The sequence below is a fragment of the Euprymna scolopes genome, chromosome 42 (assembly GCF_053919585.1).
Source record: "Euprymna scolopes isolate OS-2025 chromosome 42, ASM5391958v1, whole genome shotgun sequence".
Lineage (NCBI taxonomy): Eukaryota > Metazoa > Mollusca > Cephalopoda > Sepiida > Sepiolidae > Euprymna > Euprymna scolopes.
The window spans coordinates 22,887,163-22,914,692 of NC_136523.1; the positions used below are offsets into that span (position 1 = coordinate 22,887,163).

At 34.1% G+C, this 27,530-nt stretch overlaps 1 protein-coding gene and 1 pseudogene across 1 annotated transcript in view; both read left to right on the forward strand.

The window, feature by feature from the left end:
- The first annotated feature begins 486 nt into the window (after positions 1-486).
- LOC145266957 (DDB1- and CUL4-associated factor 10 homolog) overlaps positions 487-27,530 on the forward strand; it is a 29,807-nt gene continuing 2,763 nt past the window's right edge. The window contains exons 1-5 of the mRNA XM_080122780.1: positions 487-779; positions 15,615-15,728; positions 20,458-20,655; positions 24,559-24,880; positions 27,241-27,300. Of these exons, the coding sequence (XP_079978906.1) occupies positions 598-779; positions 15,615-15,728; positions 20,458-20,655; positions 24,559-24,880; positions 27,241-27,300 (876 nt within the window). The 5' untranslated portion in view covers positions 487-597. The remainder of the gene's footprint in view (positions 780-15,614; positions 15,729-20,457; positions 20,656-24,558; positions 24,881-27,240; positions 27,301-27,530) is intronic.
- LOC145267397 (5S ribosomal RNA) lies at positions 5,701-5,819 on the forward strand (annotated as a pseudogene).

A 27,530-nucleotide genomic window follows, 5' to 3' on the forward strand; every position in this document is an offset into this window, starting at 1 on the left:
TCTAGATAAAGACAATTTAAATTAAAATTAAATTTTATCTTAGTCCAGCCAGATTTCCTTTTTTTCTTAGGGATTCAGATTTACCCACATTAAAAAAAAAACAAAAAAAAACGGCCTTTTCTCTAAATCTCCCCTCATGGGGAGGCAAATGATTAGTCACAAGTGCGACTGAGTAGCTTTCTAAACTTAATGATATTTATTTGCTTCCCCCACGAAAGCAAAATGTGACACAAGGTCATTTGTTTTTAATGTGGGGGAAAACCTGTACTTTGTCAGTAGACAGAAATTAAAAAAAAATGCCTTAGTAAGAAAGGGTTTCCCTTACATTGACTAAGGACAAATTAACTTAAGTGTAGAATCAGAACAGATACTACACTGTGATCTTAGCCCGAAGGTCCGATACTTTCTCATCTAAACCTAATGAGCACGTCACCGTACTAAGAACAAAGGGAGATAATTCTGTGTTTCTTTAAAATAAAATCGAACTCTCCTTTCAAAATGGCGAATTTTTTACATCTTTTCAGTTTGTGTTGAAGGTTTTTTTTTTCTATATTTTCACTTGAGATGTGACTTTTAGGGTAGATATATTTAATTATTATGGCTTTCAGCTGGCGATGGCAGCAGAGGCGTGAGTTGGGACTGAAACCCGAACTGGGGACTCTCTCACAGCTTTATTCTGGACTTTATTCAAATTTCAAAGCTTTCCAAACGTGGGAACTCGACAAAACTTCACACGAATCTCATGGTGGGATTTTTAACTTTGATTTCTCTCCAGAAGGGTAAGACAAATAAAAATTTAAAAAAACAAAAAAACACCTTTTAACAGTTTTTTTTAATAAAATTTAAAAATAGGTTAGTAATCTCTTTATTTCCAACACTAACGCTCTTAATCTCCTCCTTACAAAAACAAAAAACAAAATCGATTATAAACTGAAACATTAAAAAAAAAATAATAATACTCGATTTTCCGTTCAATTTTTATTTATATCTTAAAAAAAAATACATTTGTGATAAATTAATTTTTTGTTCAAACTTTAATTTATTGTCAAAAATGATATTCGAAACAAATTGCAAACAAAAAAAAAAATCAATGTCATCTACGGTACTTGTTAAGATAGAGTCGACAAATCGATTTTTCTTTTAAATATATGGTTGTAAGTAAAAAAAAAAAAAATACTATTTACTTAATTGTCATGTCGAGAATAGTAATATATCCAAAAATTACGAACATTCATCGAGTAGAAAATAATTATTTATAGTTAAAAGTAATTTTTACGAAAAATTGGGGGAAATGGCATGTTCCCTAGATGTGAACACCTTGAAGATTGCGAATACATGGGGACAACAAGCATCTCCCTTTATGTCACTTAAATGGCCGATGTATGTACTGTTAAAACTTTTAACCGATAGCGGCGGTTTCTTTTGTTTTTTTTTGTTGTTTTTTTACTAAAAACGATTACTATATTGTCCAATTTCTACTGCACACTCTTTAACCCTTATCCTCGAGTGGCCTCTTGGCCTTGATAAGTGGTGATGCCTGTATAAAAACACCACAAAAAAAAAAACATAATAGCAGTTCTACTCCATGAATTTTCCTAATTTTAGGATATATTACTATTTTCAACATGACAATTAAATGATGTTATTTTGGCTTGAACTCACATATTTAAAAAGATCGATCTTTCGACTTTATCTTAACAAGCACCTTCTCTTCCTAAACTGTTATGTCGAGATTAGTTAAATATTACTGCATTATTACATAAAATATGTACTTTGTACGATTCCGCGATATTCCCCATTAATTGTAACAAGACAGATTGCAGTTACTTCCCCTGCTTTCGTGCTGTTTAATTAGGATTTTGGTATCCTGTAGCATATGTCCCCCTGATTCTACTTTCGCTTTTTCTCGCTCATATGCCTTTATTCCGAATTCGTAGTAGTGGGCCGACATCAGTGGACTTTTTTTTTGTATTCAAATGGTCATTAGCAACTTCTTTTTCTTTTTAAGTTTAACCAATTTCAAACGGATATAAATTCTTGTACAGTAAAAATAGTCAAACTCAGCTGGGTTTTTTTTTGTTGTTTTTTTTTTTTTTTTTTCAGAATAATAGGATATTTTAAACTTGGTAAACATTAATCAGAAGGGATTTTTTTCAGGGTATTCAGTGCGATGCAGAACGGTCCGCACAAAACGGAAGTAAATCCTTTGTAAAAAATATCGCAGACTTAAATTGAACAAAACCCAAATAAAATAAACAAAATAAATGACTGTTTTGTTTTATATCTTAAAAAAACACCCGAATAAGATATTTTTGTGTTTTAACTTATTTTAAGGCGTTTATTTACTTCGAAAAAAATTAGGGTGGACCTGAACGAGAATCACTCCCCACTCCCAGAAGTCTTTCGGAATAAACACTCCCAACCTATACATGTTAAGAACGGCTTTCGGTTATTTGTAGTTTTTTTCAGTGGATTATTATTGATTGGACATTAATATTGGGGGGGGGGGTTCTCATTCATGTCCACCACAACGAGTTTTTTTTTTTTAATTTTCACCCCAACCAAGGCACAGTCTCACTTTGATGTAGGGGACTACTATCTGGCACAAAAAGCCACCTTTAGAACTGCCAGCGACCGCTGTAAAAGAGTAATAAAGAATACAAGAGATTCGTATGCTCAGTACATTAAGTTTAAAGTAGCAGAGCAGCAGCTTGGTTCTCACCAGTTTTGGCGAATAACAAACTGGGTCCTGAACAGAAATGTGCCCTCTATCCCATCATCAACAGACCTGTTCATTTCATCAGCATCTCTAGAAGTGTAAGCCATGTTTAGTTTCATAAAAGTTTCCGATGGTTCGTTGTTTTAAACAAGTCTTCAGAGGTGACCGGTTTGCAGTAGACAGAACAGTTTCCGATGGTTCGTTGTTTTAAACAAGTCTTGAGAGGTGACTGGTTTGCAGTAGACAGAACAGTTTCCGATGGTTCGTTGTTCTAAACAAGTCTTCAGAGGTGACTGGTTTGCAGTAGACAGAACAGTTTCCGATGGTTCGTTGTTCTAAACAAGTCTTCAGAGGTGACCGGTTTGCAGTAGACAGAACAGTTTCCGATAGTTCGTTGTTTTAAACAAGTCTTGAGAGGTGACTGGTTTGCAGTAGACAGAACAGTTTCCGATGGTTCGTTGTTTTAAACAAGTCTTGAGAGGTGACTGGTTTGCAGTAGACAGAACAGTTTCCGATGGTTCGTTGTTTTAAACAAGTCTTGAGAGGTGACTGGTTTGCAGTAGACAGAACAGTTTCCGATGGTTCGTTGTTTTAAACAAGTCTTGAGAGGTGACTGGTTTGCAGTAGACAGAACAGTTTCCGATGGTTCGTTGTTTTAAACAAGTCTTGAGAGGTGACTGGTTTGCAGTAGACAGAACAGTTTCCGATGGTTCGTTGTTTTAAACAAGTCTTGAGAGGTGACTGGTTTGCAGTAGACAGAACAGTTTCCGATGGTTCGTTGTTCTAAACAAGTTTTGAGAGGTTACTTGTTTGCAGTAGACAGTTCCACAGAGCAAAATATTCTTACTGTGTCGAGATGGGGGGGAAAAAAAACAAAAATAACATGTAAAATTGCTCCAGAAAACGTTTAATATTTATGAACCAATTCTGGTTTCTGATTGGTTGGTAGCAGAACGTGAATTAATTTGATTTGTCAGTTCATAGCAGCATCGTTTATAAATAGAATTGTCTGACTGTGTGGGATCATACCCCATTACAACTCCATTGTGATGGGATGTGTTTCCTAGCGGCTTCAGCTGCAGGGAGACAGAGTAGTACATGTCAAGGATTCATCACTTGACACTCAGCCCAACAGGTGAGGGGCTGGGAACCGGCCCAGCACCTGTTGAACTGAGGTACGCCGCCTGGGTAATACCTAGGAGGTCCACCCTCCCAGGCCTTGCCACCGGGCTTTCCGGTGGGGCAAGTTTATTGCTTACTGCCTGAGGCGCCCCGATCGGGGGAATGTCGATGGGGTTACTCAGGCAATTTTTAAAATTGCAGGAGTGCCCCTTCTTTAGGGGAGCCTGCGGGCTTCCCACTTTCTGGCCTTGTGCCACATATTGCTGATGTGGGCAGCAATTAAATATATACCCCATTACAAGTCCAAAATATTGCAACAGCATCTGACCAAGCCAAACTCTTTGTCAAGAACTTTGCAGCAAATTCTATCCTTTTAGACCATGGCCGCCTATCTACCATATTTCCTCTTGTGACTGAAAACATGCTATGTGACATACAAATATCTGTGCGTGATGTTGCCAAGCTTATCAAAAACCTTGATTTCTGTAAAGCAACTGGTCCCAATGCTGTTGTACTCCAAAAGCTTCAACCAGAACTAGCCCCCATATTTACAAAGCTGTGTAAACATTGCCTTAAGGAGAAATGTTTCCCAACATCCTGGAAAACTTTATTAGTCTGTCCTGTATTTAAAAATTCTGGAGATCTGTCATCTACCTCTCAGTACAGACCAATCAGTCTCCTTTGTGTCATGAATAAGTTTCTGGAATCTGTGATAAATAGAAAAAGAGTCAACCATCACAACAGGTATAACCTACTCAGTGACATACAATATGGTTTCCATTCTACTAGATCTACAGCTAACGTAATAACTGTTATGCCTGTTAAGCTGGATTAAATCTGACAATATGAAAATAGAATGGAGGTGGAAAGACCTGAATACTCAATGTTTCGCCTGATTTATGCGGGCTCTTTTTCAAGAGGGATGGTCATTGACGAGAGGGTCGGAAGATTTGGGGCTATATATAATGATGGAGGAAAGCAGCGTGTTTTCTTTATGTAAATTATATGCCTCTCTCTCTCTCTCTCTCTCTCTCTCTATATATATATATATATATATATATATATATATATATATATATATATATATACATTTTATGATTATATAAAATAAATTAGAGTAAACTAGCGTAGTGATTTGAAAGATTACATCTAAAAATGAAAAAGTAAATAAATAAATTGATAAACTGAAACGAGAGAATTAATTGGGCTAAAAAAATATCGTTGAGATTTAAAAGATGGCGCCTGGAAATATAACCGCGATAGATTAGGTCAGTAACTGTTATATTACACAGGGGAAAATGGTGGCTGGTTAATTTTAATGCATCTAAGACCAAGCTTCTCTCTTTTCATCATAATCGCTCTGACCCTCATCTTCACTTGACTGAAATGAATGGCTCTCATGTTGGGGAAGCACCTAGACGTTTCTCGGACTCACATGTACTTCTGATCTGAAATGGAACACATACGTCAAATCTGTTGCCAAGATTGCTGGAAAACTGGTTGGATCACTCTACTGCTTTAGTGCGTATCTTGCTGCCGATGCAATCCTCTATCTGTATAAGAGCCAAATAGGTCCGAAACTGGAGTACTGTTGCCAGATCCAGGCAGGAGCTGCTCGGCACACCCTATCCAGCCTTGATAGAATTCAAAACTGGCTCCGAAGTCTAGTAGGTGGTGCCCTTTTCTCTTCATTGCAATCTCTTTTCTACAGAAGAGATGTTGCGAGCCTGTCTCTGCTCTATCGTTATTTTCATGGCAAGAGCTCTAATGAACTCCAACATCACTTCAACCATTTCAAGCTTTGAATGAATTTGCATATGCGCAAAAGTAATAGAAATATGTCAACAAGTTGACATTAGTAATACGGCATAATCACGGTGACACACCGGTTCCCGTCAGATCACCGAAGTTAAGCAACGTTGAGCCTGGTCATTACTAAAACGGGTGACCAATTTGGGAAGTCCAGGTGCTGTATGTAGGAGTACGTCAACATCTCCCTGCAAAAAGTTGCAAAAATCTAACGTCGTCATCTTCCGTAACGGGGATATACATGCGACTGGGGACCGCTTGTGAATTTCATACTCCCATGAAACTTCCTCCTTCAGAGGAAGCCGGTTAAACCCTGAATAGTGTTGGTGCTGACTGCATTACATTTTAAGTTGCCATTAAAATTTTGCATTTCAAACCTTATAAATGATGCCCTTTTCTCTTCACTGCAACCTCTTTCTTACAGAAGAGATGTCGCGAGCCTGTCTCTGCTCTATTTATTTTGATGGCAAGAACTTTAATGAGCTCTAACATCACTTCAACCACTGTCATAAATATAATAATAAGTGTCATAAATTGTAAATATAATAAGTGTCATAAATTGTAAATATAATAAGTGTCATAAATATAAGTGTCATAAATTGTAAATATAAGTGTCATAAATATAATAAGTGTCATAAATTGTAAATATAATAAGTGTCATAAATATGATAATAAGTCATAAATTGTAAGTATAATAATAAGTGTCATAAATATAATAAGTGTCATAAATTGTAAGTATAATAATAAGTGTCATAAATATAATAATGTGTCATAAATTGTAAATATAATAATAATAATCCAATAAGAACTTATGATAAAGAAAATACCCAAACATTAATTCCATATTAAATATTACAGAGTATCCTAATAATACATGCAGAGTGACCCATAAAAAAACGGGCCCCAGTTCTAATTAGGGCCCGTTTCTTAGTGTTTTGTCCAAATGAAATGAAACTTTGGTCATAACTAGTTTATTATATACAAAACATCACATCAAAGCACTAGGGTCTTTGGCCTTTTTTTCTCTGTTCTACAGCGTTCTAGATGGCCTCTTTTGGGTTTTTTTTTTGGGTCACACTGTAATATGCCGGTCCTGGATTTGACCTTAAATTATATCTGATGGTGAGGTTCCAGCTTGTGGGCTTTGGGGAGTGTGGAGCTATTCTTTAATTGCCATTGCTCTCAGGTCCACTCTGACCCGGAGTGGTAGTACCTGTTAGGGTCCTAACAATGTGTTAAATAGAAAATTTCTTCAAATCGGAAAATTGCAAACTAAAAAAGAAAACGCGGATGTGATGGAAAAAAACCCAAAAAAACAAATGTGATGCAAAACGGACGATCTTAAAACTTTTTAAAAAAATCTGAAAAATAAAAATAAATAAACAACCCTGTTTCGATATTAAAACTGTGTGTGTTGAGGGGGGGGGGTAGATGGAAATTAAAAGACATAACGCTGTTTAAATATTTAAAAAAAAAATGAACAAAAGCAAAAAAAAATAAGCAGCGAACAAAGTTTTGGGAGGGAGATAGGCTCGAACCGGAAACCTTGAGGCCAATAGCCTGATGACATAAGCATGACGCCAAGGACTTGGAAAGAGTTGAAAATAAACATTTAAAAACCCAGGTGGTTTTTCTAGATCAAATATCGCGCCATAACAGCAGCAGCAGAGAAAAACGAATTCACAGCGCAAATTTTGTCAGATAAAAGTCGTTGAAATAAGACTTTTACGGTTGTTTCGTAAGTGTAACATATTATGATCTTGAGAGCATATAAAAAATTATAAGAAATAGGACCCAGAGAATCCTGGCGAAAAAAGACTTTGGCGGACATACAGAAAAAATGCACACACACACACTTCTGCAGCCTTGGACTCTGCTATTGACCAGCATTTGGTTGACAATCCGTGTGTGCCGATAGATATAAAATTGAATGGTTCGAGGTGCTACATAGAGCGGACTCCAGAAACCATTTAAAGATTTTGGAGTCTGTCTCTATTGCGATGCAGAAACCTTCTTTGTGTCGGCAGAAAGAAACATCTAACGCATTGTTTCTCTTTGGGGAACTGTGAATCTTTTCTCCCGTTTTTTTTTTTTTTTTCCCCTCATTGTGCCATTATCTTAATCGTTTTTTAAATGTTAATAAACTTTATTTTAGTGTCCCCGTAATTTTTGGCACATTCAATAGTTCCCCATCAGAACTCTTTACTTTCGACATAGTATTATTTTTACGCTATCGATTTTCTCCTGATGAGATGATAGCTAAAAGAGCTCTCGAGATTTAAGATATGTATATATATATAGATGAGTGCTTCGACATTATAACCGGATAAAAAAAATGCATTTTGCGTAAAATTATGTAATTATATGTCGTGTGGAAATTAATTAAAAAAAAAAATCCAAAAATTATGAAAAATGATCGAGCATTGCATTTCTAAATATTTTGAGATGAGGATTAGCTATTTGGATTATTTGGATTACTGTTCTCATCTTGGGCATCATTTTCACAATGTTTCGGTGGATGTAACTTCCGGCCTTCTTCAGGTGTATCTTGTTGTACTCTGGAATGTTTCTGGCAAACTCGGGAATTTGGACAGAATTTTGAATGGAGCCTTTTATTTACTTCATGGGGGTAGTATGTCCTTGTTCTGTCAGCCATGACTGGTTAGAGGGCCTAAATAATTTGTAATTGTATCTTATGGTCGCCCACATTGAGAATTGAACCTTGAACCTTCAAGAGAATATCACTTTTACAATTGATTTTTCAAATTACTGCTTTTTTTTAATTTTCTTTCTTTGAAGATTGTAATGCTGGGTATGGGGCAGCCAAACCAGCTGCCAACATTGCCCTGCTTCTTATTGAAACCAACCGAGAGCTCTTTTTAGTATCCTCGCTGTTCCCTTAAGTGCAATTATCTGGATCTCTTTTCCACTTGGTTCACCAGGAATATTAGTTAGGTAGGACTTCAGGTTCTTCTTCATAAGCCCTGTGGCACCTATATTAACTGGTATGTTTGATATCTGCCTAAGATTCCAGTAATGGTTACTTTATGAACATGTCAGGGGGAAAGGATTTAGCATTTCCATACTATTGAAGTTTTGTTTTGCGCACATCTTCCTATACTGTCCAGACTTAATCTTCCTTTAATGGTCATCAGGTCTAAACATGTCTCTAACACTGATATTACACATCCATCAAATCATTCTCATACCATTTCTCGCCATGCAACACATATCCTCAACCCTCACTGATCTAGTTGCATTTCTGTACATCATTACACTGTACACAGATCTGGTTCCCCTCTGTACAACACAATCATAGTGAGAACTCCTCTTTCTATAACCAGAGCAAATTTATCCATACAGCATTCTCTGTATCTAAAAATCAAACAGAACTTCCATGAACAAAGTTTCTTTCCTAAAGGCTGACTACAATGTGATTGCCTTCAAGTTCATTGCCAAAATATATTTGTTGATTCGTCATCTTGGATAATCAAATTCTCCCCATTCTATCCATTCGTTGCAATCTTCTCGTGGTGTTCTTTATTCTCCAACTGACAACCTTTAGTAGCCTCCAGGCCTTGATAAATGATGACCCATTATTAAAATAAAATGCCTGGTAGACACGCTTCTCTTTATTTAATTAATTGGAATTCTTATTGAGATGAGTAATTTGTATTATTTTATTTTATTTTAATTATTTGCGGACTATCATCCTCATTTTCTGGTCATTTCACAACGTTTCGGCCAATGATTTCTCTGGTCTTCGTCAGGTGGTTAACCGCGACGAGATAGGAATGACAACAACTATGGAAGGCAGGAATTGCTGAGAATGCAGTTAAGAGATTCGGCATTCCTATCTTGTTAGGGTTAACCACGCTGACGAAGGCTAGAGGAATAGTTGGTCGAAACGTCGTGAAACCACTAAAAGATGAAGATGCAATAAAGTCTGCAATAAATAAATGGATAAAAACGCTTTCCTTGTTCATAAACATTGTTGCTTTATCTTCCTTTTTTGTTTAACTTTTCTTCCATTTTGGTTTTTATTTTGTTTTTGTGTTTTTTTTTGTGGTTTTTTTTTTCATTTTTTTTTTTCATTTTTTTTTTTTTCGTGCTCTTTTTTTCTTGTTCTTTCTTTTTTTCTTGTTCTTTCTTTTTTTCTTGTTCTTTCTTTTTTCTTGTTCTTTCTTTTTTCTTCTTTCTTTTTTCTTGTTCTTTCTTTTTTTCTTGTTCTTTCTTTTTTTCTTGTTCTTTCTTTTTTTCTTGTTTTTTCTTTTTTTCTTGTTTTTTCTTTTTTTCTTGTTCTTTCTTTTTTTCTTGTTCTTTCTTTTTTTCTTGTTCTTTCTTTTTTTCTTGTTCTTTCTTTTTTTCTTGTTCTTTCTTTTTTTCTTGTTTTTTCTTTTTTTCTTGTTCTTTCTTTTTTTCTTGTTCTTTCTTTTTTTTCTTGTTTTTTCTTTTTTTCTTGTTTTTTCTTTTTTTCTTGTTTTTTCTTTTTTTCTTGTTTTTTCTTTTTTTCTTGTTCTTTCTTTTTTTTCTTGTTTTTTCTTTTTTTCTTGTTCTTTCTTTTTTTCTTGTTCTTTCTTTTTTTCTTGTTCTTTCTTTTTTTCTTGTTTTTTCTTTTTTTCTTGTTTTTTCTTTTTTTCTTGTTTTTTCTTTTTTTCTTGTTTTTTCTTTTTTTCTTGTTTTTTCTTTTTTTCTTGTTTTTTCTTTTTTTCTTGTTCTTTCTTTTTTTCTTGTTCTTTCTTTTTTTCTTGTTCTTTCTTTTTTTTTCTTGTTCTTTCTTTTTTCTTTCTTTTTTTCTTGTTCTTTCTTTTTTTCTTGTTCTTTCTTTTTTTCTTGTTTTTTCTTTTTTTCTTGTTTTTTCTTTTTTTCTTGTTCTTTCTTTTTTTCTTGTTCTTTCTTTTTTTCTTGTTCTTTCTTTTTTTCTTGTTCTTTCTTTTTTCTTGTTCTTTCTTTTTTTCTTGTTCTTTCTTTTTTTCTTGTTCTTTCTTTTTTTCTTGTTCTTTCTTTTTTTTCTTGTTTTTTCTTTTTTTCTTGTTCTTTCTTTTTTTTCTTCTTTTTTCCCTTGTTTTTTTTCTTGTTTCTTTTTTTCTCATTCTTGTTTTTCTCATTCTTTCTTTTTTCTCTCGTTCTTTTTTTTCTCGTTCTTTTTTTTCTTATTCTTTTTTTTTTCTCCTTTTATTGCTTTTCTTTTTGTGTTCTTTCCTTTTTTTGTGTTCTTTTTTGTGTTCTTTCTTTTTTGTGTTTTCCTTTTTTTCTTGCTCTTTCTTTTTTTTGTTTCTTTCTATTGTGTTCTTTTTCTTTTTTGCATTCTTTTTGTCTTTCTTTTGTTTTTCTCTTTTTCTTCATCTTTTATCTTTCTCTTTTCACCGTCTTTGTCTCTTCCCTTTCCCAGCATCCTGCAGATCAATACAAAAGTTTTCTTGTTGATTGATTCCTTTCAACATTAATAATTAAACATCAACAAAAAACTCACACAGACCTTTCTCCACCTTCCCTCCCAACTTTTTCTGCCCCCTCCCCCTTGCTAGCTTTAAATTTGATATGGAACATGACAGCTAATTGTCTTTGTTGACCTTCTTCCTCCATACAAAGTCAAATCGAAGTCGGTCCTCAATCACAAGAAAGAGTATACCAATATATATTTTTTTTTGACATAGGCATCACCACTTATCAAGGCCCAGAGGCTACTCGAGGATAAAGGTTAAAGAGTGTACAGTAGTCAAAGGGACAATATCGTAGTAATCGTTAGTAGTGGAAATTTGGTAAATTGGATTACTTAAGGGGAACGGCTCATCAAGAACTTGTTTACGTTGGACTTGAAGACAACTATATTGTAGTCAGCTGGAAAGCAAGCAAATGGAAGAGAGTTCCACAGGTGTGCAGTTCTAAGAAAAAAAACTTTGTTCATGGAATCTACGTTTAGGTTTAGGCACAGATAAAGAGTGTGGGAAATTATTGATAGTGTTTTCAGCTAGACGAGTGTTTCTTGTGAAAGTTTGGCGAGGTTAGACCATAGATTGGAGCTTAGACTAGCACTTGCCATGAAAATAATGATAAAGCAGAGACAGGCTCGCAATGTTTCCTCTGTGAGAAAGAGGTTGCAGGGAAGAGAAAAAGGCACTCCCTTACTAGGCTACAAAGTCTATTTTTTAATTCTATCAAGGCAGGATAAGGTTTTTCTAGTAGCTCCTGGATGTGGCAACAGTATTCCATCCAATATTTCGATGTAGTTTTGTGAAAGTAAGGTTAAACTCGGGGAATTAGTTAAAATTCCATTCAAAGTAATTAGAAAAATCTACATTCTTTCTCGTATGTGTACAGGGTGACCCTTCCCCCCCAAAAAAAAAACGGGCCCCAACTCTAATTTAGGCCCTGTTTTTTAGTGTTTTGTCCGACTTAAATGAAACTTTGGTCATAACTAGTTTATTATATTCAAAACATCACATGAAAACACTAGGGTCTTTGGCCTTTTTTACTCCATTGACTGTAAAGTGCTCAGAAAAACAATTGAATGTCCTCTATTTTTTTTTTGGGGGGGGGGGGGTTGATAAGCTTCTGGGCTTGACCTTTACTCCCAACCTAAATCGGAACACGTACATCAAATCCATTGTCAAGGCCGCTGGAAAAATGCTAGGATCCTTCTACCGCTCCAGTAGATATCTCACTCCTGATGCAATTCTCTACCTATATAAAAGCCAGGTATGGCCAATGATGGAGTGCTGTTGCCACATCTGGGCAGGAGTTGCTAGAAGCAGCTTATCCTGCCTTGACAGAGTTCAAAATAGACTTTGCAGCTTAGTGGGGGATGCCCTTTTCTCTTCCCTGCAACCTCTTTCCCCACAAAAGAGACGTTGCGAGCCTGAAAGATGTACTCTCAGGTAAAGAGTCACTGGCCATTGCTATTGGTGTCCGAGAAGGTTTCTTGTAATTATTGAAGGAAACCAGTTTAGTCTTGGCAGCATTGAATGTGACCATCCATTTTTGTCCCCATTCCACTACAGATTGGATGTCAGCCTCTAGTGTTTTTGCCATTTCTTTAGATACGTGTTCATTTGTTTTCCTGTCATGCCTGTTATAGAGTGTGGTGTCATCAGCATATATACCCATCTCAGAGGCAATTTTGTCGGGGAGGTCATTTATGAATATCAGGAACAGCAGAGGTCCAAGGATAGATCCCTGGGGCACCTCCGCATTTATATCATATTGTTTAGATGTACGACCGTCCAGGACAACCTGGATTTTTCTTTTATCTAAGAAGGATTTAATTATGTTAAGTATTCTACCAGTGATACCGTATGATCTGATTTTACTGAGGAGACCCTCATGCCATACCCTGTCAAAAGCCTTAGATATATCTAGAGCTACTGCTCTACCCTCCCCCGCTTTGTCCAGTGAATGGTATATACGTTCAGAGATTACAGTGAGGATGTCTGCTGTGGAACGAGCTTGTCTAAATCCATATTGTTTGGCAGTCAGAAGTTTAGCATCTGTAAGGTGATGGACTAGAGCATGGTTAATTATGGTCTCAAATATTTTGGCGAAAAGTGGGAGGAGGCTAATGGGGTGATAGTTTGATGGGTCAGTTCTTTCGCCAGAATTCTTGAATACTGGTACCACAGAAGCAGTTTTCCAACAGCCCGGAAAGCAAGATTCATTAAGGCATTTGTTGTAGAGTTTGGAGAGAACTGGAGCTACTTCAGCTGAGCACTTTTTTAATAGCACAGCTGGGATGAGATCGGGTCCACATGCTTTTAAAGTGTCAAGGTTTCTTATGATAGCATGTGCCTGAGCAGGGGTGATTTTTAGATCGTCTAGCATGGCGTCTGTCCGCAAAGGAAAGTCTGGGAGGGGGTGGTTGAGGTAAACCGGCTGGCAAGCATATTAGCTTTGTCGGTTGCTGAGCAAACAACCTCGTGATTGTTGGTTAGTGGGGGAATTGTTGATTTCCCATTATTTACTACACTGTTGTAGATTTTTCAGAAGTCATGCGTTCCTTATCTTTGTGCTTCAATGCGTTTTTTAGTGGTTTCATTAAATTCTCTCTTAGCTGTCACTATTTCTTTCTTAACATTACTTCTAGCTTCTATATACTTCTGTCTGTTTGAACTGGACTTATGTCGGTTAAATCTGCGGTATGCATGCTACCTTTGAGCAATGGCAGTTGCGCAAGTCGAAGTAAACCATTGGGGAGAGTGGGGCTTGCTATAAAATTTTTGCATGGGAACATGTGCTTCAATTGCCGTTTTGAACCATTCAGTGGTCTCATTTGCTCACTGTTCAGCAGGAAGAGAAAAAATATTTCCTCATGGGGCATCTTTGATAAGATCTCTGATGGCTTCCCAGTCAGCCTTTTTATAATATCTCATTGTTTTGAGCACTGGCTCTTCAGTTTTGGGTCTAGAGTTTAGGGCGATTTCGACCATTATCACTGCATGATTAGTGTTCCCGAGTGGGCTGTCAGCATTTGTTATACAATCCTCAGGAACTGTGGTCAAAAACAGATCTAGAATTGATGCGTGTTGTTCTTGCTGATCAGGGAAACGGGTTGGGAATGTAACCATTTGTGATAGGGAGTGAGATATAGCGAAGCTATGTGTTCTGCTGCCCGCTGCATCTGTGTAAGTAGAGAATCCAAGCCAGTTTTGTGGTGGACAGTAAAATCACCAAATGCATGTACTTGTGCGCTAATGTTGAGGGAGAGTTCTGTGTCTATGCTGTCAGAGACTTTGTTTATTATGGTGCAGTCCTGGGTCGAGGGAAAGTGGTAGAGCAAATAAAAGTAGCTAGGTTATATTACATGTTTAGTCTAAAACACATAAAGGCTTGATCGTCCGATTCTAGGTTTGTTTCTCTAGTCAAGGGGAGGGTGTTACGAATGTAGACTCCAAGTCCATGCATATGTCTGTCAGTCCTTACGGCAGAGTGGGAGATAGCCAGGCATGTTAAAGTAGTTAGAGGGGATGGAGGAGTGTAGGTTAGTCTCACTTAGTGCTAAGATATCCGGGGTGTTTGTTAGGAGAAATGCTTCGACATCATTTAAATTAGTTCTAAGCCCACGGATGTTCGTAAATGCAAGCCTCAAGGGAGAAGGCAGGTTGGTTAAGTTTGGGCCCGGTTTTAGCGTAATTTTTTATTGTACTGTCATTTTTTTTTTAAGAGTTTCAGTTTAGGTAAGGGATGCTTAACAAGTGGTTATGCAGAATACCAGACATGCAACACAAGTAGATAATCAGTTGTCCTGCCATGTACTAGGATTGTGGCCTCGGGATAGCCCACTGGGGATGAGTGCAGGGTCCCTTTCCATGTGCGACATGGCACTACAAACAACCCGATATTATACAACTGTTGATGGAGCAGCCTCTCTAAGCGCTACCAAAGAGTTAGGGCTCCTGTACTACCAGTCAGGAATAGCAGCCAGGAACTGTCTATCCAGTACTCTCAACCTATCAGATATATATATGTATATATATATATATATATATATATATATATATATATATATATATGTTATTCGCACATATTTTATTGGAGAGGATCTTCATTCTTCTTTTTATGATCTTTCTTTCGAATTTTTCTTGTTTTCGTACAAGTATTTTTGTTGTGGGATCCAAAGTTCTTATAAAGTCCCCTAGTTTACTAAACGTTTTCGGTCTCGATTGACCATCGTCAGGGTTGTTCTTCCTGTGCATCCTACTTATTGATTGATTTGTTCTCTGTCGTTTTACTGTTTTTATTACTAATTTACTATGTGTAGTTTCGCCTAATTTGAATTTTTTTTTCTTTTTTTCCATCCTCTTCACCTTTGTCGTATAAATATATGTGTTATTTTTTTAGTATATGTTTCTTTTAGTATGTATATAATTTTTTTGAGTATATATATATATATGTTTTTTTTTTTTAGTATAGTCTGTTTATTTTTTTTGTTTTGTTTTTTTAGTTTTATATTTTTCCCCTTCTTTTGCAGATCACTGCTTGTAGCTGCCTGTGAGCGTCAAAGTATTTTACTATTTGACCCTTTTAACGCCAGGTTGATCAGACATAAGGCCAAGGCCCATACAGACTGTGTCAATTGTGTGAGGTAATCATTTCTTTCATACTTTTATCACTCTTTCTCTTTCTGCCATTATCTCCCTCTCATATATATATATATATATATATATATATATATATATATATATATATATATATATACTAACATGTGTGCCCGGGTGTTTGAAGGTGTATGCTGAGCAAAAAAAAAAAAAAGGTCAATTTTTAAAACTTGACCCCTATTATGACCCCTTAACATTTATTGTTTTGGGTTCAAATACAGTTATTAAGTTAGATCCATGTCCAAGGAACCTATATCTAAAATTTCAAGTGTTTAGACCCAAAATTGTCGGAGGAGTTTGATAGAGTTCTCAAAGGTCAAATCATTGAACTTTGACCCCTTAACAGCCAAATATTTATCTGAAAACCATTTTCCCAAATCTCAGTACCCTGTATATCAAATTTCGAGTCTGTAGACTGAAAATTGACAGAGTTATAGCGTAGGGAAATGTACACAGACACACAGACACGTTCACTTTTATAGATATACTAGCATGGGTGCCCGGCGTTGCCTGGGTATTTGGAGGTGCATGTTGAGCAAAAAAAAAAAAAAAAAAAGCGGTCAATTTTTTTTTAACTTTGACCCCTATTATGACCTCTTAACATTTATTGTTTTGGGCTCAAATCAAGTTATTAAGTTAGATCCATGTCCAAGGAACCTATATCTAACATTTCAAGTGTTTAGATCGAAAATTGTCGGAGGAGTTTGGTAGAGTTCTCAAAGGTCAAATCGTTGAACTTTTACCCCTTAATCGCCAAATTTCTGGCCAAAAACCGATCACATCGATTTTCCTAAATCGCAGTACCCTGTATATCAAATTTCGAGTCTGTAGACTAAAAATTGACAGAGTTATTGTGTAAGGAAATGTACACAGACACACTTTTATAGATATATATATATATCTATAATATAAAGCTGAACGTCTGTGTGTGTGTGTGTGTGTGTGTGTGTGTGTGTGTGTGTGTGTGTGTGTGTGTGTGTGTGTGTGTGTGTGTGTGTGTGGTCACAAATAGGCTCCTATATGGTTGACTATTATAGAAAACTGATCACATATAATGATAGATGGATTTTACAAAGTTTAACAAGGGTTTTTAATATAGATCCACAGAATATTGAGATAAGTGTTTCAGTGTGAACAGGTATGGTATAATAAATTATGGGGTTTATCTATTTTATTTTTACTTTCATCATATTTTGCTTTGGTTGTGATACCCCCAAATTCGAAGCTATCTCTTTACAACCCTTCCTTTTCATAACCTATCATACTTCAAAATTTCTTTTTAGTATAACTGCTGATCCTCTTTGGTGCAATAGTTGCCACAAGACAGGTTTTTATATAATAGTTTTGCCTTCTGCTAGATGCATGTTTTAATGAAGACTGGGGTTGCATCTCTTCCAGTGAATTAAACGTGCCCCCAGATACCGGCCTGGAAATTTTTATCTCAGCGCAATACATACAGCGCCTAGCCTTCCCAAATGGTCACCCATCTGGTACTAACCAGGCTCATTGTTGCTTAACTTCAGTGATCTGGTGAGAACCGGTGTGTCAATGTGATTGTGCCTTACACATATATATATATACCCAGGTTTGAGGTGTTCAAAAGTCGGAACCAATGAAGACAATGAGGAAAAAATTAGAAAGCATTCTAATTTTTTCCATTTTTCTTTGTGACATTGAGAGGTTCCAGGTCATCTGAGGAAGTCTCATTGACTGAAACAGATGGTTATTTGTAGCGACCATATGTAACTGTTTACCCTCAAGTAATAAATATATATGTATATATATATATATATATATATATGTGCGTTAAAAATTTACAAAAATAAAAAAGTACATTCTTCTTTCACAAATGGTTAAAAAAATTTATGTAAGGAATGAACACAGCCCAAAAAATATATATAAATATGTTTATATTAGTGTTGGGACAATGAATTGGAATCGGAAAAATCTGGAAAGATGCACTATCAGTCTTCATTAAGACTTGCATCTAGAAGGAAAACTCTGGTGTAAAACTTGAGGTCTACTATTTGGTTTGTCTTGTGGCAGTCATTTGCATCGATTGAGGTAAGCAGTGGTTTTAAAAAATGTGGATGGTCCTACACAAAGTCTTCATCACTATAAAACAAATCATCTGCGTTGGTTTCAGATAATTTAAGTTGCTTGAATCTCGTACATCTGACCCGATTGGAGAGTGCGTTTATATATATATATATATATATATATATATATATATATTTACATGGTAGTCACCACTTATCAAGGCCCAGAAACCACTCGGGGATAAGGGTTATTGCGTGTATAGTAATCAATGAGATAATATCGTAGTCATCGTTAGTAATGGAGATTTGATGACGAGTCTTACTTAAGGGGGTGATTTATCAGGAATTTGTTTATGTTGGACTTGAAGACCTCCAAGTTGTAGTCAGGTGGGAAACAGGCAAACAGAAGAGAGTTCCACAGGCGTGCACTTCTAAGAAAGAAGCTTTGTTCATGGAATCTACGTTTTGATTTAGGCATAGATAAAGAATGGAGAAAATTACTGACAGTGATTTAAGCTAGACTGGTGTTTTTCCTTAAAGATTTGTGAGGGGGGACCAGAGATTGGAGCTCAGACGAGTACTTGGCATGGAAATAGCAATGAAACAAAGACAGGATCGCAACGTCTCTTCTATAGGAGAGAGGTTGCAGGGAAGAGAAAAGAGTATCCCCCACTAAGCCATGGAGTCTATTTTGTACTCTGTCAAGGCAGAATAGGCTATTTTTAGCAGCTCCTGTCCAGATGTGGCAGCAGTACTCCATCCTTGAATGTACTTGGCTTTTACATAGATGGAGAATTGCATCAGCAGTGAGATATTTTCTGGAGCGATAGAAGGATCCCACCATTTTTCCAGCAACCTTGACAACAGATTTGATGTACGTGTTCCAATTTAGATCAGGAGTAAAGTTCAATCCCAGAAGCTTGTCAAAACATGGAGCCTCCACAAGACAAGAGCCATCCATTTTAATTGATGCCAGATGGGGATCAGAGCGTTGATGATGTAAAGATAGGAGCTTGGTTTTAGATACATTAAAAGTAACCAGCCACCTCTCCCCCACTGTACCACACACTCAAGATCAGAGGAGAGAAAATCAGAGAGAACTTTGTCATTTACAGCCTTTGATGTTTTGCCATAGATGGTCATGTCATCAGCATAGATGTTAATGAATGATTTAAGCATGTGTTTTGGGAGAGCATTGATGTAGATCAGGAAGAGAGTTGGGCCCTGCCAATATATATATATATATATATATATTGGCTGCATGCATTCCTTGCAAAAATTTTTGAGAGTGTACATGAATTTTTTAACCGTTTGTGAAAGAAGAATGTACATTTTTATTTTTGTAAACTTGTAACGCACATATATATTTCCCTTTTTTTATTTTTGTAAATTTGTAACGCGCATATATATTTCCCTTTTTTTTATTTTTGTAAATTTGTAACACACATATATATTTCCCTTTTTTTATTTTTGAAAACTTGGAACGCACATATATATTTCCCTTTTTTTTATTTTTGTAAATTTGTAACGCGCATATATATTTCCCTTTTTTTTATTTTTGTAAACTTGTAACGCACATATATATTTCCCTTTTTTTATTTTTGTAAATTTGTAACGTGCATATATATTTCCCTTTTTTTATTTTTGTAAATTTGTAACGCACATATATATTTCCCTTTTTTTTATTTTTGTAAATTTGTAACGCACATATATATTTCCCTTTTTTTATTTTTGTAAATTTTTAACGCACATATATACTCCCTTTTTTTTATTTTTGTAAATTTGTAACGTACATATATACTCCCTTTTTTTTATTTTTGTAAATTTGTAACGTACATGTATATATATTTCCCTTTTTTTATTTTTGTAAATTTGTAATGCACATATATATTTCCCTTTTTTTTATTTTTGTAAATTTGTAATGCACACATATATATTTCCCTTTTTTTTTATTTTTGTAAATTTGTAATGCACATATATACTCCCTTTTTTTTATTTTTGTAAATTTGTAATGCACATATATACTTCCCTCTTTTTTTTATTTTTGTAAATTTGTAACGCACATATATATTTCCCTTTTTTTATTTTTGTAAATTTTTAACGCACATATATACTCCCTTTTTTTTTATTTTTGTAAATTTGTAACGTACATGTATATATATTTCCCTTTTTTTTATTTTTGTAAATTTGTAATGCACATATATATTTCCCTTTTTTTTATTTTTGTAAATTTGTAATGCACATATATACTCCCTTTTTTTTATTTTTGTAAATTTGTAATGCACATAAATATTTCCCTTTTTTTTTATTTTTGTAAATTTGTAACGCACATATATATTTCCCTTTTTTTATTTTTGTAAATTTGTAATGCACATATATACTCCCTTTTTTATTTTTGTAAATTTGTAATGCACACATATATATTTCCCTTTTTTTTATTTTTGTAAATTTGTAATGCACATATATACTCCCTTTTTTTATTTTTGTAAATTTGTAATGCACATATATACTCCCTTTTTTTTATTTTTGTAAATTTTTAACGCACATATATACTCCCTTTTTTTTATTTTTGTAAATTTGTAACGCACATATATATTTCCCTTTTTTTTATTTTTGTAAATTTGTAACGCATATGTATTTATATATTTCCCCTTTTTTTTTTCTTTTTTTTTTTAAGGTTTCTTGATTCTCGAGTTTTTGCGACATGTTCGGATGACACAACCGTTTCTTTATGGGATGTCCGTTTCTTGCGGCATGAGATTCGTACTTTGCGCGGCCATTCCAACTGGGTGAAAAATATCGAGTACGATGCGGCACACAGTCTTTTGTTAACATCGGGTTTCGACGACAGTATATACACGTGGGACATTAACAGGTAAGAAATGAACGTTTCAAAATCGAACCAATTTACTTTTTACCTATTGTATTATTCTTATTATTATTCTCATCTTGCGTGTTATTTTCATAACGTTTCAGTCGATGTAACATGGTTGCCACAGATCAGGAAATAGTCAGGGAAAAAATCTTCAAAGTCAGGAAATAGTCAGGGAAAAAATCTTCAAGGTCAGGAAATAGTCAGGGAAAAAAATCTTCAAGGTCAGGAAATAGTCAGGGAAAAAATCTTCAAAGTCAGGGAAAAGTCAGGGAAAAAATCTTCAAGGTCAGGAAATAGTCAGGGAAAAAATCTTCAAAGTCAGGAAATAGTCAGGGAAAAAATCTTCAAATTCAGGGAAAAGTCAGGGAAAAAATCTTCAAGGTCAGGAAATAGTCAGGAAAAAAATCTTCAAGGTCAGGAAATAGTCAGGGAAAAAATCTTCAAGGTCAGGAAATAGTCAGGGAAAAAATCTTCAAAGTCAGGAAATAGTCAGGGAAAAAATCTTCAAAGTCAGGAAATAGTCAGGGAAAAAATCTTCAAGGTCAGGGAAAAGTCAGGGAAAAAATCTTCAAGGTCAGGAAATAGTCAGGGAAAAAATCTTCAAAGTCAGGAAATAGTCAGGGAAAAAATCTTCAAAGTCAGGAAATAGTCAGGGAAAAAATCTTCAAAGTCAGGGAAAAGTCAGGGAAAAAATCTTCAAGGTCAGGAAATAGTCAGGGAAAAAATCTTCAAGGTCAGGGAAAAGTCAGGGAAAAAATCTTCAAGGTCAGGGAAAAGTCAGGGAATTTCACTCTGAGTCAGGGAAAATTTACATCTTTGAAAAAAGTCAGGGAAAAGTTAAATTTTAAGAGTACTAATTCATTTACTGCCATCTCAGTGGTGTTTTTCTCTGGTGAAGAATGCAAGCTGTCAATGTGAAGGTAACACAAGAATTTCATTCTCATATGTAGCCATTGTATTGCACTGTAGAACAAAATTATTTTAACAGTCCACTTACCTTGAAACCTAGCTGAACTGGATTTCCCATGGTTACTGTTCATGGCGTAGCCTGGCATAAGAGGCTCACTGGTGGTGTTGGTACTCTGACCACCTTGGCAAAGAGTCCCGTTAGTATAGTGTTAGTAAATTTAACAAAAGTATTTAAATCTCCATTTCAATAATGCTTGTATTTATTGTTTTTAGAACTGCTGTGATTTGGAAAGATGAGTAAGAAGACAAGTTTTAATATTAAGTGGCTTCATGTATTGCAGATCCTAGCTTTTCTTAATGGGTAGCAAAACACCCAATAGACAGTCACAAAGCAAAATGTGTCCCTTGTGGAAAGAACATTAAACTGGGAAATATGGGCGGAAAGGCTCCGTCTTCCCATGCAGCTGGAGATAAGCATAAGGCCCGGTTGAAATCGTTGCTGAAAGGCAAATGAGAATTGCAGTCACTTAAAATGCTTTCGAATAGTGATGCTTGTGTAACTGCTTCATCCGCAGATGCAGAGAAAAAGGGTGCGCCCCTTGCAAATCAGTTAACGATACCTGAACCACCACAAGGAAAATCACCGGGGCAGCGCTCAGAGGCCAAAAATGAGCAAAACAACCTAGCTTCATGTTAAAAGATAATGTTCTAGAAGCAGAAATTGTTTGGGCAGTCAAGACAGTCGTGGAGCATTACTCTTGCTCATCTAGCAGCAACACAGACAAACTGTTTGAACGAGGCCTTTTATTTAATCCACAGTGGGTAGCATACTCTCGTTCTGTCAGCCACTACTGAGTAGACGTTCTAAGTAATTTGTAATTGTATTTTGAGTGTCGCCTGCACCAAGAATTGAATCTTCAACCTCGAGAAGAGTGTAACTATCTCACAGAAGAGATGTTGCGAGCTTGTCTCTGCTGTATCGTTATTTTCATGGAAAGTGTTCAACTGAGCTTCAGTCTATGCTCCCCCCTTGCCAAACTTTCACAAGAAACACTCGTCTAGCTGAAAACACTATCAATAATTCCCCCCACTCGTTATCTGTGCCTAAACCTAAACGTAGATTCCATGAACAAAGCTTTAGAACTGCACGCCTGTGGAATTGTCTTCCGTTTTCCTGCTTTCCAGCTGGCTACAATATAGTTGTCTTCAAGTCTAACGTAAACAAGTTCCTGATGAGCCGTTCCACTTGTTAACAAATTTACCGAATTTCCATTTACTAACGATTACTATATTGTCCAATTTCTACTGTACATTCTTTAACTCTAATTCTCGAATGGCCTTTTGGCCCTGATAAGTGGTGATGCCTATGTTAAAAGAAAAAAAAAACATTACAACTGAATTTTTGCCAAATACTTTATCCACTATGTCGGGTACTTGTGGATTCCTGAGTTCAAAAAGATTGATCTGAAGAAAGTTCCTTTTCTACAATAGTAGAGATTTGTTTTCTTGTCATGTCTGTTATAGAGATGTGACAACAATGTTGTATTTATTTTATTTATTTATTTTATGTATTTTATTTATTTATTTTACATTTTTATTTATTTTATTTTATTTATTCATATTTATTTATTTATTTTATGTATTTATTTTACTTATTTATTTTATGTATTTTATTTATTTATTTTATTTATTTATTTATTTTATGTATTTTATTTATTAATTTATTTATTTTACTTATTTATTTTATTGTATTTATGTATTTTATTTATTTTATTTATGTATTTTATTTATTTATTTTACTTACTTATTTATTTTATTTATTTCTTTATTTTATTTATTTATTTTACTTATTTATTTATTTTATTATTTATTTTATTTTATTTATGTATTTTATTTATTTATTTTATTATTTATTTTATTTATTTATTTTTTTATTTATGTATCTTATTTATGTATTTTATTTATTTATTTTACTTACTTATTTATTTTATTTATTTTACTTATTTAATTATTTTACTTATTTTATTTATGTATTTTATTTATTTTATTTATTTGTTTTATTTATTTATTTTACTTATTTAATTATTTTACTTATTGATTTTATTTATGTATTTTATTTATTTATTTTACTTATTTAATTATTTTATTTATTTATTTTATTTATTTATTTTATTATTTATCTATGCATTTTATTTATGCATTTTATTTATTTATTTATTTTATTATTTATTTTATTTATTTTTTATTTATGTATCTTATTTATGTATTTTATTTATTTATTTTACTTACTTATTTATTTTATTTATGTATTTTATTTATTTATTTTACTTATTGATTTTATTTATGTATTTTATTTATTTATTTTACTTATTGATTTTATTTATGTATTTTATTTATTTATTTTATTTATTTTACTTATTTAATTATTTTATTTATTTATTTGCAGACTATTATCCTCATCTTTGAGTTGTTGTTTCATAATATTTCAGCCAATTATTCCTCTGGCCTACATCAAGTGGTTAACCACGACGGAATAGGAATGTCGAATTTCCCCCTTGCATCCACAGCAATTATAATAATCCTCTAGCCGGCTTTGGATGGGATTGAAACTGCTATCTTCAGACAATGCTCATCTGGAATTATAGATATTCCGCATTTCTATCCACTTCGGGGCCCGTGGCGCAGTGGATAGAGATGCAGAATATTTACGGTTTCAGGTGGGCATTGTCTGAAGATAGCGGTTTCAGTCCCACCTAAAGCCGGCCAGAGGATTAGTTGGCCAAACCGTGCTGGGACGACAACAACTATGGAAGGCAGTAATTGATGTGGATGCAAGTGGAAGATTCGACATTCCTATCCCATCGCGGTTAGCCACCTGTTTTTATTTTGTTTTTTGCACTTGTGTCAGCGTGATATCAGGTTGTCGTTGAATGATCTAATTCATTAAAGATTTTAAAAATTAATGATTTGTGTTTTTTTTTTTCTTTTTGACAGTTATTCGGCAAATGAACCGAACTTCAAGCGTGTTTTCCACACGCGAGGACTGATGCGATCAAAACTGACCCCCGACGCATCAAAGTTGGTAATTTCCACAACGAAGGGTTACTTAATTGTGATCCACAATCTCGACCTCTCCTGCCTTGAACAGGACATGCGCGGTTTCAAACCCAAGTTCTACCGGTCAATGCAATTGGTACAGACACCGCGGCGCACCACGGCACTTTACAATCATGTCTTTGAGCGGCATCGTAACCGAGTTGAATTTATCAGCGACTTTCCAGGACGAGACGAGGCCTGTGTGATTGCCTCCCTTCAGGTAGGTGGAAAAAAAGGGGGAGGTTTCCATACAGAACTGTTTTTTGGTTTTATGAAAAGAAAAAAGAAGGACAGAGTAGTGTATGGGGAAAGGTGATTTTTTTATTAAAATAATTTGGCACAAGGTCGAAAAGAGTGAGGGAGGATGGTCATGACGAACTAATGCTAACGTAGCTAGTTCCTACATTTATTTTTCTCTCACCAAAATACCACATTCACACAATGCATTCTTCTTCAATTACCATAAGAAATCATACCATAGCTAACCTACTTAAAAGCGAACAGCAAAAACCGTCCTCTCATGACAAAATCAGTTTTACGCATTTTTTTAGGGCTTATGATAGCAGGGGAGGTAACTGCACAAAGTCAGGGGAGGTAACTGCAGTAATGACGAATTGTTGGATCATGAAAGTAAATGTTTTATGTAAAATGTTACGAATTTCAATATGACAATTTAGTAAATAACATTGCTTTTAGTTGAAATTGAATTTTTTAATTTTTGTTATTATTTTGAACAAGCACCCCATTTTTTTTAACGTCATGTTTTGTATCTTTTTTGTAATGGTGATACATGTGAGCATGTAAATTATTTTTGTGTGCTACATTAGCAGTGTCAGAAGCCGATCTTAAGAATTTGTGGAAAAAAATTGAATAATTCGACCTCCTATCTTTACAAGCTTATAACTACTTGAAAAATGTTATTCAACCTCAAATTTTTTTTTCACTTAAGGATCAAAGACCAAATTTTAAAAAAATAACAGGTTTGATAGCAAATTATGCAATATTTGTCTTTTCAAATCGGTTTTCTTTAAAAAAGATTCAAAGAAAATCAACGAAATTTTACTTACTTCGATTATAAAAAATCGATATAAATTCCAAAAAATCACTTACCTATAAAAAATGCTATTGAATGTGTAGTTCTATTCTTCATTGTTCAGAATTTATCCACATTTATATTTTAAATTCCATTTATTTTTTAAGTAAAAGAATTTTTTAAACGACTATTTGAAAAAGGCACCATTATGCAAGCATTTTTACATTCTTATCGAAAACCAGGAAGTACTGGTTTGTTCTTGTTTAAAACTACGGATGGACAGAAAGTAAAAAACACACATTCATGTTAGCCATCTAGCCTTGTGCATGAATAAAAATGTGTTCCCATAGTTTAAAAATAGTCAAATTTTACTTTTTGCATTTAAAAAAAAATAGTTGAGGAATTTTTTTTTCTTTTCTCAAAGAAATACATAAATTTTTGATTTATTATATTTCAATTCTTCTTTATTGAGTGAAAAATTTTTTTTTTAAATATCTTAAAAAAAAAGAAAACATTGAATGAAATAGAAAAAATTGTCGTCAGCATCCAATACTTACTGGGCAATATAAGCAGAACATAGGCTGCCAATTAAAAAGAAAAAAAAATCAATGTGTTTTTTATTTTTTTAAATAAAGGTTTTACACTTTAGAGTTTACAAGTAAATTTGCAAAAAAAACACTTTTTTGTTTTAATTTACAATATATTATTTATTGATCTTTTATCTTCAATTTGTGATATATAAAACTTTGGTGAGTAAATTAATTATTTAAATTTTAATAGATATTTCAAAAAGTGGATGAATTAAAAAAAAAAACGTTTGTCTAAAATATTATATTCAGTTTATTGGAAAGAGCTTAAAAATTTCACATTGACCATGAAAATATCGTAAAAATTTAACCAATAGAAAATTTTTTATAGATTTTTTTAAGTTTAAAAATTGAAAAAAAAATTAACTTGTAAAATTCAATTGATTTTATTAACGTAAAAAAAAAATGCTGCATGAAGGCGCATTTCGATTATTTAATAGTTTATTTTGGAAGTATATTCCATAAAGAAAATAAGCAACCCACTTTTAAAAGAGAAATTACGAGTTTTTTTATATTTTATTTGCAGTTTCGTGTAGGGGGGGGGTCAAAATTTCACCCAAATTCTGAGACACCTAGTGTTACATCGATATGCTCCTCTTTTTTTTTTTTCTGAATTTATGCCATTTAATAAATTGCTGACGAAAGTAAAAACATTAAATTTCGGTTAAAACCAATATCTTCTACTTAATTGTCATGTCGAAATTGGTAACGTGTCCAAAAATTACAAAGTTAAGTTTTTTTTAGATAACAGGGGAGGTAACTGCATGAAATAAGGGGAGATAACTGCAGTATTGGCAGAGTGTTGGATCATGAAAGTTAAATGTTTTATGCAATAATGTAATATGTTACTAATTTTGATATAGCAATTAAGTAAATAACATTGCTTTTAGTTGAAATACAATTTTTCGATTTTCATTCTTGTTTAAAACAAGCATTTTAAAAAATATTTTTTTTTTATAGGTTCATCCTCAAGGCTGGTGTTGTTTGTCTCGCAATACAAGCAGTGATGAAAATTCTGAGGTAATCATTACCTTTTACTTACTTAAAAGTGAGGTGGAACGACCTAAAATCTCTACAATGACGTTTCGCCCGTTTATGTGCAGGCTTTTTCAAGAGTAAAAATGTAAAACGCTCACTGATAAGAAGATTAATTAAGACTATATATAGAGGGAGGCGGGAGGCAGTATAAAAGCCAAATACATCCAAGGATGGAATACTGTTGCCATATCTGGGCAGGAGCTGCTAAAAAC